Source organism: Leucoraja erinacea, chromosome 8 (genome assembly GCF_028641065.1).
Source record: "Leucoraja erinacea ecotype New England chromosome 8, Leri_hhj_1, whole genome shotgun sequence".
NCBI lineage: Eukaryota > Metazoa > Chordata > Chondrichthyes > Rajiformes > Rajidae > Leucoraja > Leucoraja erinaceus.
In genome coordinates, this window is record NC_073384.1 from 64,108,389 (window position 1) to 64,120,388 (window position 12,000).

Below are 12,000 nucleotides of genomic sequence, written 5' to 3' on the forward strand. Positions count from 1 at the left end.
TGAAATAATTGGAACAATCACAATTTCAAGGGAAAACCAAATGCGTAACTAATACTGTATGCATTAATACATATCCAACAAATACCTAAACTACATAAATGAGCAATGTGCAAATAAAAAGTTTACCTTTTTATTGTCAATTTTGTTGGAATGTGGTGTAAACTTTTTTTAAACACCATCTCTTTGGTTCTTTATATATCTTTCTTTCTGTTCATAAGAAACACTACTGGCAAAACAGAATGTGCAGGTTTCTTAACACGTGGACGCAGTAGTAGATAATGGCGTTTCAATTTGCTCAAAATTGATCTGCTGGCTATTATAACAAATGGTTTTCAAAATCAACTCGCGCCTCAATGTTTGCCTTGAACACCTTTGGAGCTTTATCAACAATATATAATTCTCCAACATATGTCCAGCCCAAGAACAATTAGAGCATGCTACATTTTCTTGTTGTGGGAAAGTGCCTCTATTAGGACCAAAACACAGCGATTCTGATCCTAATGCTGCATGCAACAAAGGTTGTGGTTTGAAACCATAAAAAGAAAATGTTTACTGGCTTGGCCAAAATTCTGCACTTCTCATTTTTGCTAATTTGGTCTAGCCTGAAAGCTAATAGTTTTTCCGGATCTTACATCCCCTTGGCCAGGCCTAAGCTTAGCTCCATTCTTCTCTGGCTTCACGAGTGGATAGTCCTCATGCATTGACCTAAGCAGCTGCAGGCTAATGGCTCTATTACCAGGTCTTGGGATCTTGGAATTCGAGATCTGCACAGCTTTATTTCAAATACCCTAGCTTTGCCTCATACCACAGGGTCAGACTTGGAATGAATAACTCTCTCTCATCCTAGCTGGGTTTAGTTTTATTTTCTTAAGCTCATATTTCTACATTCCTCCATGATACTGTCTCCACATCTTTTTTTGTTCCCTCGTTTCTGCTTCCAAACCATGAAGAACATAAAGTTGCACGATGTCTCTCGCGTAGGTAAATTCACAAAAAGCACGCCCCCACAACTTTATCCATTTATTTATTTGTTCCTGTGCACACTAGTTGATTGGTACCCATTTTAGTATTCATTTGTTGAATTACTGGTTAATAGTGTGACTGTGGGTCAATTAAATAATACACCTGTGCTGCTCCTTTACATATACATTCATTCTGTACATCGTTTTTAAAAATTATTTACGTTACCACAATTTTTTAATGCTTCAATTTACTGTTGGTGCTTCTTAAGGCAAGAATTAATGATTACAGGATGCATTATGATATAATGGTGCTTTGTTGATTCATAAATTCATTGCTCTCATAATGCATTTTGCTCAGAGTGAATGTTATCAATTAGTTGGTGCTTCTCTTCCATTAATTCATCAATACCTGCTTATGATGATATGCAAAGACAATACCAACAGAAGAGGATACAAGCTAACAGGCAGCTTTGTTTTTGCGCTACGTTAATAACCTGATGTATTATTCCGATACCCATTAAAAATGTGCTGTGAATTAAGAAGCGCTGAAGAAAGCATTACAGCAAGTACATTTTCAGAAAAACTTTGTTGATTAGTCTATATTTTCCCCCATTTCTAAGATGCTGTCCCGAGGGGCAGACCTGAAATCCAATGGTTTGGGGTAAATCAGCTCTAGTGCTATCCTGAGAAAAACAAGACTAGTGCTTGAGAAAAGCAAAATATTCTTACATCAAAGTAACCTCAAATGCATTTGCTAATTCTTTTTCATATCAATGACTATTCCATTTTACATCTGTTAAGGGAAGTAACTTGGCTTATCTACACAACAATTTGGGGAACTAATTATTGTATTCTGCATGTAGTTATCCTTATTGATCAACCTCATTCCCCACTCACTATTCAATAACATTTCTGGAAGTTGGTGTGATTTTCAACATATCTAATCTCTAGTGCCCTTGATCCTCAAATCCAATCCGCACACTTACATCTCTTGCCTGATCCTTCTGAGTTTTGCTTTTGTGTCCGCCAGTTCAACTGACAGATGTTGTCGACTCTCAGTTCGCTGCATACCTGGTGAACCTGTAGGTGACTGAGCTATTCCATGAGTTGGAGGCATGCTGCAGTCACGCTCCTGTGCAAGTTGCAAAATTAACTGGAAATAAATAATAAAATCGATTTTACATACATGTATATTTTCCATATATCACCAAAATTGAATGTTAATTTAACTTAACTGGAAATTAAACTTCAACAAAAATGATTAAAATGTACCAGGACTTGCAACAAATATTTAAAAATCAGTGCTTTCTCTACTTCTTCATGAGTGTGAGGAAAGGGTTAATAGGGATAGTTGATTTAGACTAGGACTCTGAAATATAGCTGAGGAAGAAATAGTGAGCTTTCAGCACGAAAACCAGACTGCGCTAGGCTAGATAGTAACAATAAAAGAACAGGCAGAGACTTTCAAGGTTGAGAAATTAACAGATAAAAAAAAACTTCAGCAGAAGCCTTTAAGGGAACTAGGGCAAAGGGGAAAAGGACACTCTGTGTGCTCTATACCACACATGCATAATGAGAAACATGAATATGAAGACAACACCCACTATGACAAGATGCCACATTTAAATGCACATGCGATGCATGATGTAGGAGGTAACTTTGACGTTGAGAGGCGTTCCGAGATGTTCTCGTGGGAATGTAAACCTTAGTGCTCTGATTGGAAGGAGCCTGAAGGGGCAGAATAAGGGTGTGACAATTGTAAACTGAAATGAATAAAAGTGAAGAGCATCTCCATCCTCGTCGTGTCTCTCTAGGGGGCGATAGAGAGAGACACCCAAGTCTGCAGAATTGAAACTTGGAAAATAAAGAACTTCTTTGTCTGACTTTGTCTCTAAAAGCGTCGTGATTGTGAGCACACATTTATATCTCACAATGAGCTACTTCCAGAATCACGGTTTTTAAACTTAATTTTGAGATTGTCACAAGCAAATTTCTTAAGAGTACATGATAATCCAAGCTGGCTGTTGTTCTTTGAGCCTTTCAATGCACCAGCTGGAAATCCACATCATAATGAACTTATTGGTCAAGGCTGCCAAGTAAGGAAAGATACATTTGTGTAGAAAGTGGACTAGCATTAGCACTCAACTAATTCCTTGTCATTAATTTCAATGTTCGATCACCAAACTGATTTTAAACTAGGAAAAGCACTTGTGTGTCCTGTGACTACTGCTTGGTTCCCAGAGATAATCCACTTTGCAGCTTTCGATGCAGTCCAATCCATAGCGAATAAATACTAATTTTACATATTTAACCTGACAACCTTGAATGGGGAATAGTGGTTGGGAATGTCAGCATTCCTGCATTGTACAGGTAATGCATGTTCCACGTAAATGATCTCAGATGTAATCAGAAGTGCCTGTGTTTAGTCCTTAAACTTTTCAAGTTCCATAATCATGTCTTTTCAACAAATTACACAATCAGACAATAGTTAAGGGAGGGTGAAATAAAGTCAGAAATATAGACAATAGACAAAATGCAAAATCAAAATGAAATAGTCTCACCCACGCAAAAACCCAATGTACCTTTCAGAAACTAATAGTAAAATGTCTCCTGCCTCGTCATTGTGTCTTTGATACGTCACATAAATAGCTCTTCTGCAACACTTTCACCCAAAGTTTAAATAATCAATAGAGCAAGGAAATTTGTTGCCTAACTACTTAAAACAAGGAATACATTGATCTATAAACCTAGTTTGTATGTGTCCAAACAGACTGCCATAACACCTGGACAATTAATCAGAAAAATACATCATGAAGCTTTGTGATTCAAATCTACAATAGGTCTAAATCACACCAAAACCTACTCTGTGTCCAACCGATTCAATTTATCTACAGAGTGATTTAGGCCATTTGGAAAAATGTGCTGAAAGATGGCAGATGGAGTTTAATGCTGATAAATGTGAGGTGCTACACCTTGGCAGGACAAATCAAAATAGGACGTACATGGTAAATGGTAGAGAATTGAAGAATACAGTTGAACAGAGGGATCTGGGTACAACCGTGCATAGTTCCTTGAAGGTGGAATCTCATATAGATAGGGTGGTAAAGAAAGCTTTTGGTATGCTAGCCTTTATAAATCAGAGCATTGAGTATAGAAGCTGGGATGTAATGTTAAAATTGTACAAGGCATGGTTGAGACCAAATCTGGAGTATGGTGTGCAATTTTGGTCGCCCAATTATAGGAAGGATGTCAACAAAATAGAGAGAGTACAGAGGAGATTTACTAGAATGTTGCCTGGGTCTCAACAACTAAGTTACAGAGATAGGTTGAATAAGTTAGGTCTTTATTCTCTGGAGCGCAGAAGGTTAAGGGGGACCTGATAGAGGTCTTTAAAATGATGAGAGGGATAGACAGAGTTGATGTGGACAAGCTTTTCCCTTTGAGAATAGGGAAGATTCAAACAAGAGGACATGACTTCAGAATTAAGGGACAGAAGTTTAGGGGTAATATGAGGGGGAACTTCTTTACTCAGAGAGTGGTAGCGGTGTGGAATGAGCTTCCAGTGGAAGTGGTGGAGGCAGGTTCATTGGTATCATTTAAAAATAAATTGGATAGGCATATGGATGAGAAGGGAATGGAGGGTTATGGTATGAGTGCAGGCAGGTGGGACTAAGGGGAAAAAAAATTTGTTCGGCACGGACTTGTAGGGCCGAGATGGCCTGTTTCCGTGCTGTAATTGTTATATGGTTATATCTAAAGAATCAGTACTACCAAAAAGACAAAATGGAATTTTAGTCCTTGAATGAAGAACATAGGAAGCACAAAAAGTTCAATATTTCCACTGTTAGCTCTGTTAGAACTGTTTTGTTTTAACACTTAGTAAACACCACACCATCAATAAATAAATAAATAAAGTGATAAATAGATTGAATATAATTAATTAATAATACTGACAAATAAATACAAAAAGTTATGGGAAAATAACTGAGAAATTGAAAATGTCTTGTGAACTTAAAATAATGCTTACTTTGGCACATTTAGTCAGATTAATTACAACGTTTTTAGAATTATGATCCTTTTTGTACCTCACATTTTTCGTCTCTTTCATCCACAAGCCTTTTCAGATGAACTGCCAATTTTCTGAAGGAGGAATTAAGATCCTCACGGGAGATGTCAGCTAAATCCACCCATTGCATGTCAAAGACATTCTCTTGATTATGAGTCACCTTCACAAGAGGAAATATGGAATATGATTTTTACAATGATCCATTTGTGTACAGGAGCATTTTTATGAATAGCAAACAAAAGCATCCTGAGCACAGAGATAAGCCAACTTCCCCCAACAATTTTCTGTCATATATATATTCTGTGAAACCATATGAAAATAAAGTTTTAGAAAACAGACTGAAAATTTGTTTTAAGCATTGCTCTCCTAATTTTTTGATACTGCATTCTACACTAGAATACAACAAAATACAATTAGATTAATTTGCCGTTTACCTACAATTAATGCATTAATGAGGGAATGTATTGAGAAAGCCAATGAATATACACACTTAAGCTCTCAACTACCAGTTCTCAACCATTAGCTGCTATGTCTTTACGTCCCTGCCATGAATCCAAAATTACCAGGAAAGAGCACTGAAAACACAAATGCAGCATGTCACACCAAACTAGCACAAAAAAAAGCATGGAAATGAGTTTCAAACTTAAATGCAGTAAAACCCAAGATAGGTTATTCAAGAGTAATCTGATAATAACGCATTTGTTTTACATCCACTCACTGTAAATACTCTAAATTAATGAACAAATTTGTGGATGATTTAGACTGGAGCACACTGAAGTCAAAATACACAAATTTGCCAGTACAGTATAGCAACTACAATGATTTATACAATCATTCTGCATTCTTCCCTTGTTCTCTAACCGCAAAATGTCCAGGTCTCCTAAACCGCGGACCGACAAAGACTTTATAGTTTCCAGATTGCAATTAAAATATTATGTACAGTATTTCTGGAACATACCTCTTGAATATGAATTGCGACAGCAGCTTTTGTATCAAAATCAAGATTTTTGATCCTCTCAATAAATTCTTCTTTTCTTTCACACTGGAATAAATAAAATTACTGTGACCATTAAATCCTTTATCGAGACAAGTAGTATCTGACACAAAATGGAGAAATTTATTTTTCTGCAATTTTGAGGAAACAGAAATGATGATGATACAAATGATGATAGTGACCTATTTAACAGATTGAAAAGAAAACACCCAGAGTTCCAAGAAACTGAATTAAATCAGGCAAGGTTTATTTTTATGGCGTGAAAGAACAATTTCAACTCCACAGGACCATTCAGTTCTCATTCTGACACTTGTCATGGCAGAGGCGCCTCCCACTGGTACAATTTGTAAGGAATCGGACAAGTAAATTTATACCATGTTTATTCACTGGTAGTAGTCATTAAGCATTCAGCTAGATCATTCAGTGACAGTGCTATCAAGGCATTTTTGGTGAAAGGCATTTGAGAACACACCCGGAATTAGCTCTGTACCCTTTTTGTGCTAAGTGATTCATTTGTAGTGTGTGTCATCATTAATTGAAAGGGTGACATAGGTGGTAATCAGGAAGGTGATTCCTTTGCCATGTTGGCCCTGATGTTACGGGACTTCATGAAGTCTGGAATTAATGTAGAAGAATCACACAGCCACTCCCTACTGTCTGCATACCACTTTGCTGCAATCTTAGTGGGTCTGACTGATCTAAAAATAATGGTAGAAGTTTCCAACACAAGGTATAACTCTTTTAAAGTATGACCTGGTTGTTACACAGTCTGGCCTGTGGTAAAGCTCACCCAGTTTAGACACCAGAGCTTAGATGGTTGAGCTCAATGACCTGGGAACAACCAGATCAGAATTTGGTATCAAGGCCAGCTAGTTTTATCCTTTTGGTTTCAAATTAGTGGTTATGATACAACAATGTAGCTGGCTAGGCAATTTTAGTGAGCAATTAAGGGTCAATCATATTGCTACACGTCTGGAAGGACATATGCAGCAAATCGAAATGGTTGGCAGATTTTTGTCTCTTAAAGATCATTAATGTTTTGAACAAAAATCTGTTAGTTTTGTGGCGATCATCACCAAGACTCCATTCCACTCTTGCTCAAGGCTGTTGAATTTGAAAAATGTGTGCCAGTGCATAAGCAGGTTAAAGAGAGATCATTATTTTTAGCAGATGGTATTCAAAATTCAGGGAAGTGATCTATTGGGGAATACATGGAAAAAATGTTTTATGGAGAAACTCGCTGTCCTTGTGGTGGAACCAATAATGGCTTTCAAGATAGTCATGGCAGAGGAATAAGAAACAATTGTACAGGTGTTAGCAAAAAATAATTTGCAGCAGTTAGGACTGGCAGAATTGCTTTGAAGGAGCCAGTATTGATTCCATGGGTCAAATGTCCACATCGAACTCCAAATAATTCTGCAGTTCAATGGTAATTCCTCAACCTAGAATACAATGAGTACCCTTGTTACTCTTAGTGGTTAATCAACGTGGAGAAGCACACATGCATCAAGTTGAGAAGTAATGATAGTGCTAAAGAGTAGATTTATGTGCCTGTTTAACTTGATGCCATGAGATTTCATGGTCAATGTTGAGGACTCCCATGGATGTGTCATATACCTTGGATGGATCTGTCATGTTGATATAATAGGAAAACCCATGGATTATGACAAAAGCCCCAGTTATATCTCTAGGGTATACTTCTAGGAGTGTGACTGTGGCTTGAATAATCAATAAGACACGTTGCCATCTTTAGAGACGTATACAAACATGCATTGGAATCAAGAGCAGGCGTAGGCCATTTGTTTCCTGAATCTGCTGCACTACCTACTAAGATGATGGATGATTTATCTCCAACAAAATATTCTGTAGTTTGTTCACAAGTAACTCCCAGTCCTGCAATGTCACCACTAAGGAGGAGAGATACTCATGTACATGCAAAAATCACGACCTGTAGGTTCTCCTCTTTGTCATTCACCATCCTGACTTTCTACTTCTCCAACACTGGAACATCCACTCGAGCATTATTATGGATGTACCATCTCATGAAGGACTGCAAAAATTTAAGGAGACAGTATGCCATGCTGTTCTCCAGGGCTTTAGAAATGACCTTGCCACCTGTGCCAGATTTGAAAAGAATGTGTGAAAAGGGAAGTATCTTCTGAATGGTTCTACAAAGGTTGCATCCAATTAAATCATGTATTGAGTGTGCGTTAAGCAATGTCCATAGTAAAATGGTTCAAATGCTTTTCATACTAACTTGGCTTCCATTATATAATTTTAAAATCTAACAATCAGAACTATCCACAAGCCTTAATGAAGTAAAAAGGGCAAAAGGCAATGATGTTAATGTTGAGAGATAACCAAAAGCACTTTATGAAATTGTTATGGAGGCTTTTCGTGACAGTGATAAAAGCAGAAAGGAGGATTTGGGAGAATTGGGCTGAGATGACTGAACTCATTGTCATCAAATCTGAAGAGGATACAAAGAGCAAGCTGACTACAATATAAATTGCTGGAGCAACTCAGTGGGTCAGGCAGCATCTGTGGAAGGAATGAATGAGTAATGTTTTTGGTCCGGACCCTTCTTTAGTCTGAGGAAGGGTTCCAACGCCAAACACCACCTATTCATTCCTTCCACAGATGCTGCCTGGCCTGGTGATTTATTCTTGCACTTTGTGTTTTAGGTCATAAGGTCACAAGCGATAGGTGCAGAATTAGGCCATTCGGCCTATCAAGTCTAATCCGCCATTCAATCATGGCTGATCTATCTTATCTCTCCTAATCCCATTCTCCTGCCTTCTCACCATAATCCCTGACAGATGTTTTATGCAAACATCTACAGTTTCTTGTATCTCCAAGATCAGTACAATAATGGGCTAAAAGCTTTGATTGGGGAACCAAGATGGATGGAATTTTTGGCTGATTGACCTGTAAATTGTATTTTTTTTAATTTGAGACAGAAATCTGGGGATAATTGGTAATAGACAAGAACAAGGATGATTGCAAGAGGAACATAACATTGGATAGGAAGGCCATTGTATTTTTGAATGACATTGTTGCATTGAGTTAGTGGAATGAACAATGAATACCTTGATCCCCAAAATAATGCAAGCACAACCATGTTTCAGCATTCGTGGAAAGAGATAAGGAATGATACCGCAAATGTGAAATTAACCATTCTTCTGATGGGTAAGATTTAGAGTTTGAAATGTCAGGTATATACATTATTGTATTCAGTTTCAACATGCAGCCGAGAAAGAAAGAAACAAATATATTGAAAATGTAATACATGTTATAGAAGATAAATGTCTGATATGAAAATGTAAAATTTTGGCAAGAGCTGAAGAAGGTGTGCTCGCAGTTTCCTTAATATTTGGCTATGGGGATCCACATTGGATCATTCGCATCCTTATGTCAAAAAAGCATTTGCCAAATGAAAAGACATCATAGGTGGCAACAGTACGTAAACAGCCAACAATGGCAGCTTTAAAACCAGAATTTAACTGGTGTTAAACTTGATATTTGCTGTACTGGCTGAATGGCCAACTATTACGATTCTCTTAGTATCAATAATTGACAATGTTTTTCCCATTTACCAAGTTTTGTTAGATAAAATCGTGTGATACAGCCAACAAAGAATCACAAAATAATTACAGGCATCTCGCATTTTCGCTGGGGTTACGGGCTTGAAAAATAACATGCAATTCAAATAATGCCAGTTCCTGCACATGACTACACTACCTATTGAAAAAAATGAAGGTAAATGACATCATACATTATAAAGCTTTCTCGAGCATAAAACTGAAAATTATCTGTGTATGCTCCATAATTGGAAACATATACCCCAAAGGCAGGTGCATCTAAACATACAGTATATCTTTATGGCTGCAGGGTAATCATTTGAGTTTTCTTTCTGTTAAGCAAAGCTGAACTTACAAGATAACTTGTTAAGCTGATGTGTAAGTTTGCCAGGCATTAACTTGAGCAAGTTATTCCAAAAACAGGAACACGTAAATTAAACTTTGTAATAATCACACAGGCGAGCTATTCTAAAAATTGGTAAATCAAGCACACATGAAACGCCTGGTGCCTGAATATGGATACATTCGCCAGAAAAGCAATGGCCATAACGATCCACCGCATGGTCCATTTATATTTTTCTGAAGATATGAAAATAGGAATGACATAATTTGGCTTTGTTGCCACCAATGAAAAATTAATTGACAATACAGTAAGGAGATATGCATGTTTTCATCTGGTGTGACTTGCTAAAAAAATATTTAGTTTTGTTTAATGCCACGTGTACCGAGGTACAGTGAAAAGCTTTTGCTTATGCAGAATATTCTGGTTCACATCACACTAAAAAGAGCTTTGCCTTTTTGAAAAATTTCCATGGTAGAACAGGCAAGGAATAGAAACCCATCCCAGCATTACTGGAGGCCACAATTAATAAAGGATATTAACTTTTAAACAAATTTCAAAACCACACTAAAGAATGGTGTTTTTTTAATTCCTAAATTAAGGAACAAAAATCACTGACCTGAACCGTGCAACCTAGTAGAAGCAGCAGAAGCTTCTTCATCTCGTTAATTCCACACTCTGAAATAGATCAACCACCTCTGTAAAACCACATGTATCAAACTTTGTGGGGCAAGTTCAAATAATAGGTTGCAAATAAATTGCGATTTTGTTGAAAACTAGTGTTAACTGTTATACAATAGGCTTGATGGAAAAGTAATCAAACATTCCACAGCAGATATGCAGTGATTACATCACAATTATTAAAGCCTTAACACAAACTGAATACCACGAAATGCTATGGCCATTGTTTGACTTGCAAAATTCAAGTGAGAGAGAAAATAAATTCCTATTTTGCCAAAAACAGCACCCCTTCTAAGAATGCAGATTATCATTGTAAACTATTTCAATTTTGTGACATTGACAAGTATTCTCAAATTTCTAAAGGCCTGTGAGGAAATCAATTCCTGTTATATACTGCCCTTCATATTCCAAATAGGAATGCTCCAACTCTTTATCATGACGGATTTTATAATCCAAGCCATCATTTTCTTTACCTCAACAGTCATATTTTTCTGCATGTTTTTGAATAATTTCCAACTTAACTTCAAGATGCTCAAATACACCTGAAGCAACCCAAAATCATGGTAGCCCAAATTATTAGCATTGAAGGATCAAAAGGCCATGGTCCAAAATGGTTATTCGCCATTCTACATGTGCAACACTAACCCACACCATCTACTTGCCACGCAGTGACCTCAGGATGCATGCAACTATCATTTGATGTCATACCCACAAAATTGTACCAAGCACAAACTTCTTTCCTTCATTGCTGGTCATCATCAGTCCTTATTATCTTCAGCAATGCTCTCCCACCTTCCACCCCATCAATTGACAAATCAATGCAAGCAAACAAAGCCAACAGGACAGGCCCGTCATCCCACAACATCCGTGCCAAACTTAATGCCGTTGAATTAATCTCCACTGCCTGCCCGTGATCCATATCCCTCCATTTCCTGCATATCAATGGACCTAACTAAAAGCTTCATCAATGCTACTATTGCAACTGCTTCTAACACCACCCCATGGCTTATGAGAAGTAATTCTGACATATTTTGTCAAGAGACTGGTAAACAGAATATTTAACTTTTTCCATAGACAAAATATGCAAAATCAAGAGGATACCATACCATACAAACAGAAATATTATTCAGCAGGAATCTGAACAAGCCAATACTTTCCCCCATAACCTCCAAAACTACCCGATCCATATTAGCATGGAAAAGTAAATACTAATTTTCAGTGCTCAATACCATTAGATAGCTTTTCCAACAAATTCCACTCGTTGCAGATTTTCTGTGAGAGTAGGCAGATAAGTGGCAAATGGAATATAGTGTAGCAAAGTGTGGAGTCGTGCATTTTGGTAGTAGGAATAAAGGTGTAGACTATTTTCTAAATAA

At 37.2% G+C, this 12,000-nt stretch overlaps 1 protein-coding gene across 12 annotated transcripts in view; it reads right to left on the reverse strand.

Annotated features, from left to right (window-relative positions):
- Positions 1 to 12,000, reverse strand: part of LOC129699781 (girdin-like) — a 149,110-nt gene that overhangs the window by 89,465 nt on the left and 47,645 nt on the right. For all 12 annotated transcript variants that reach the window (XM_055639865.1, XM_055639861.1, XM_055639859.1 and 9 more), the window contains exons 5-8: positions 10,563 to 10,621; positions 5,987 to 6,070; positions 5,048 to 5,188; positions 1,949 to 2,115 (exon numbers count right to left, since the gene is read on the reverse strand). In XM_055639865.1, the coding sequence (XP_055495840.1) occupies positions 1,949 to 2,115; positions 5,048 to 5,188; positions 5,987 to 6,070; positions 10,563 to 10,621 (451 nt within the window). The remainder of the gene's footprint in view (positions 1 to 1,948; positions 2,116 to 5,047; positions 5,189 to 5,986; positions 6,071 to 10,562; positions 10,622 to 12,000) is intronic.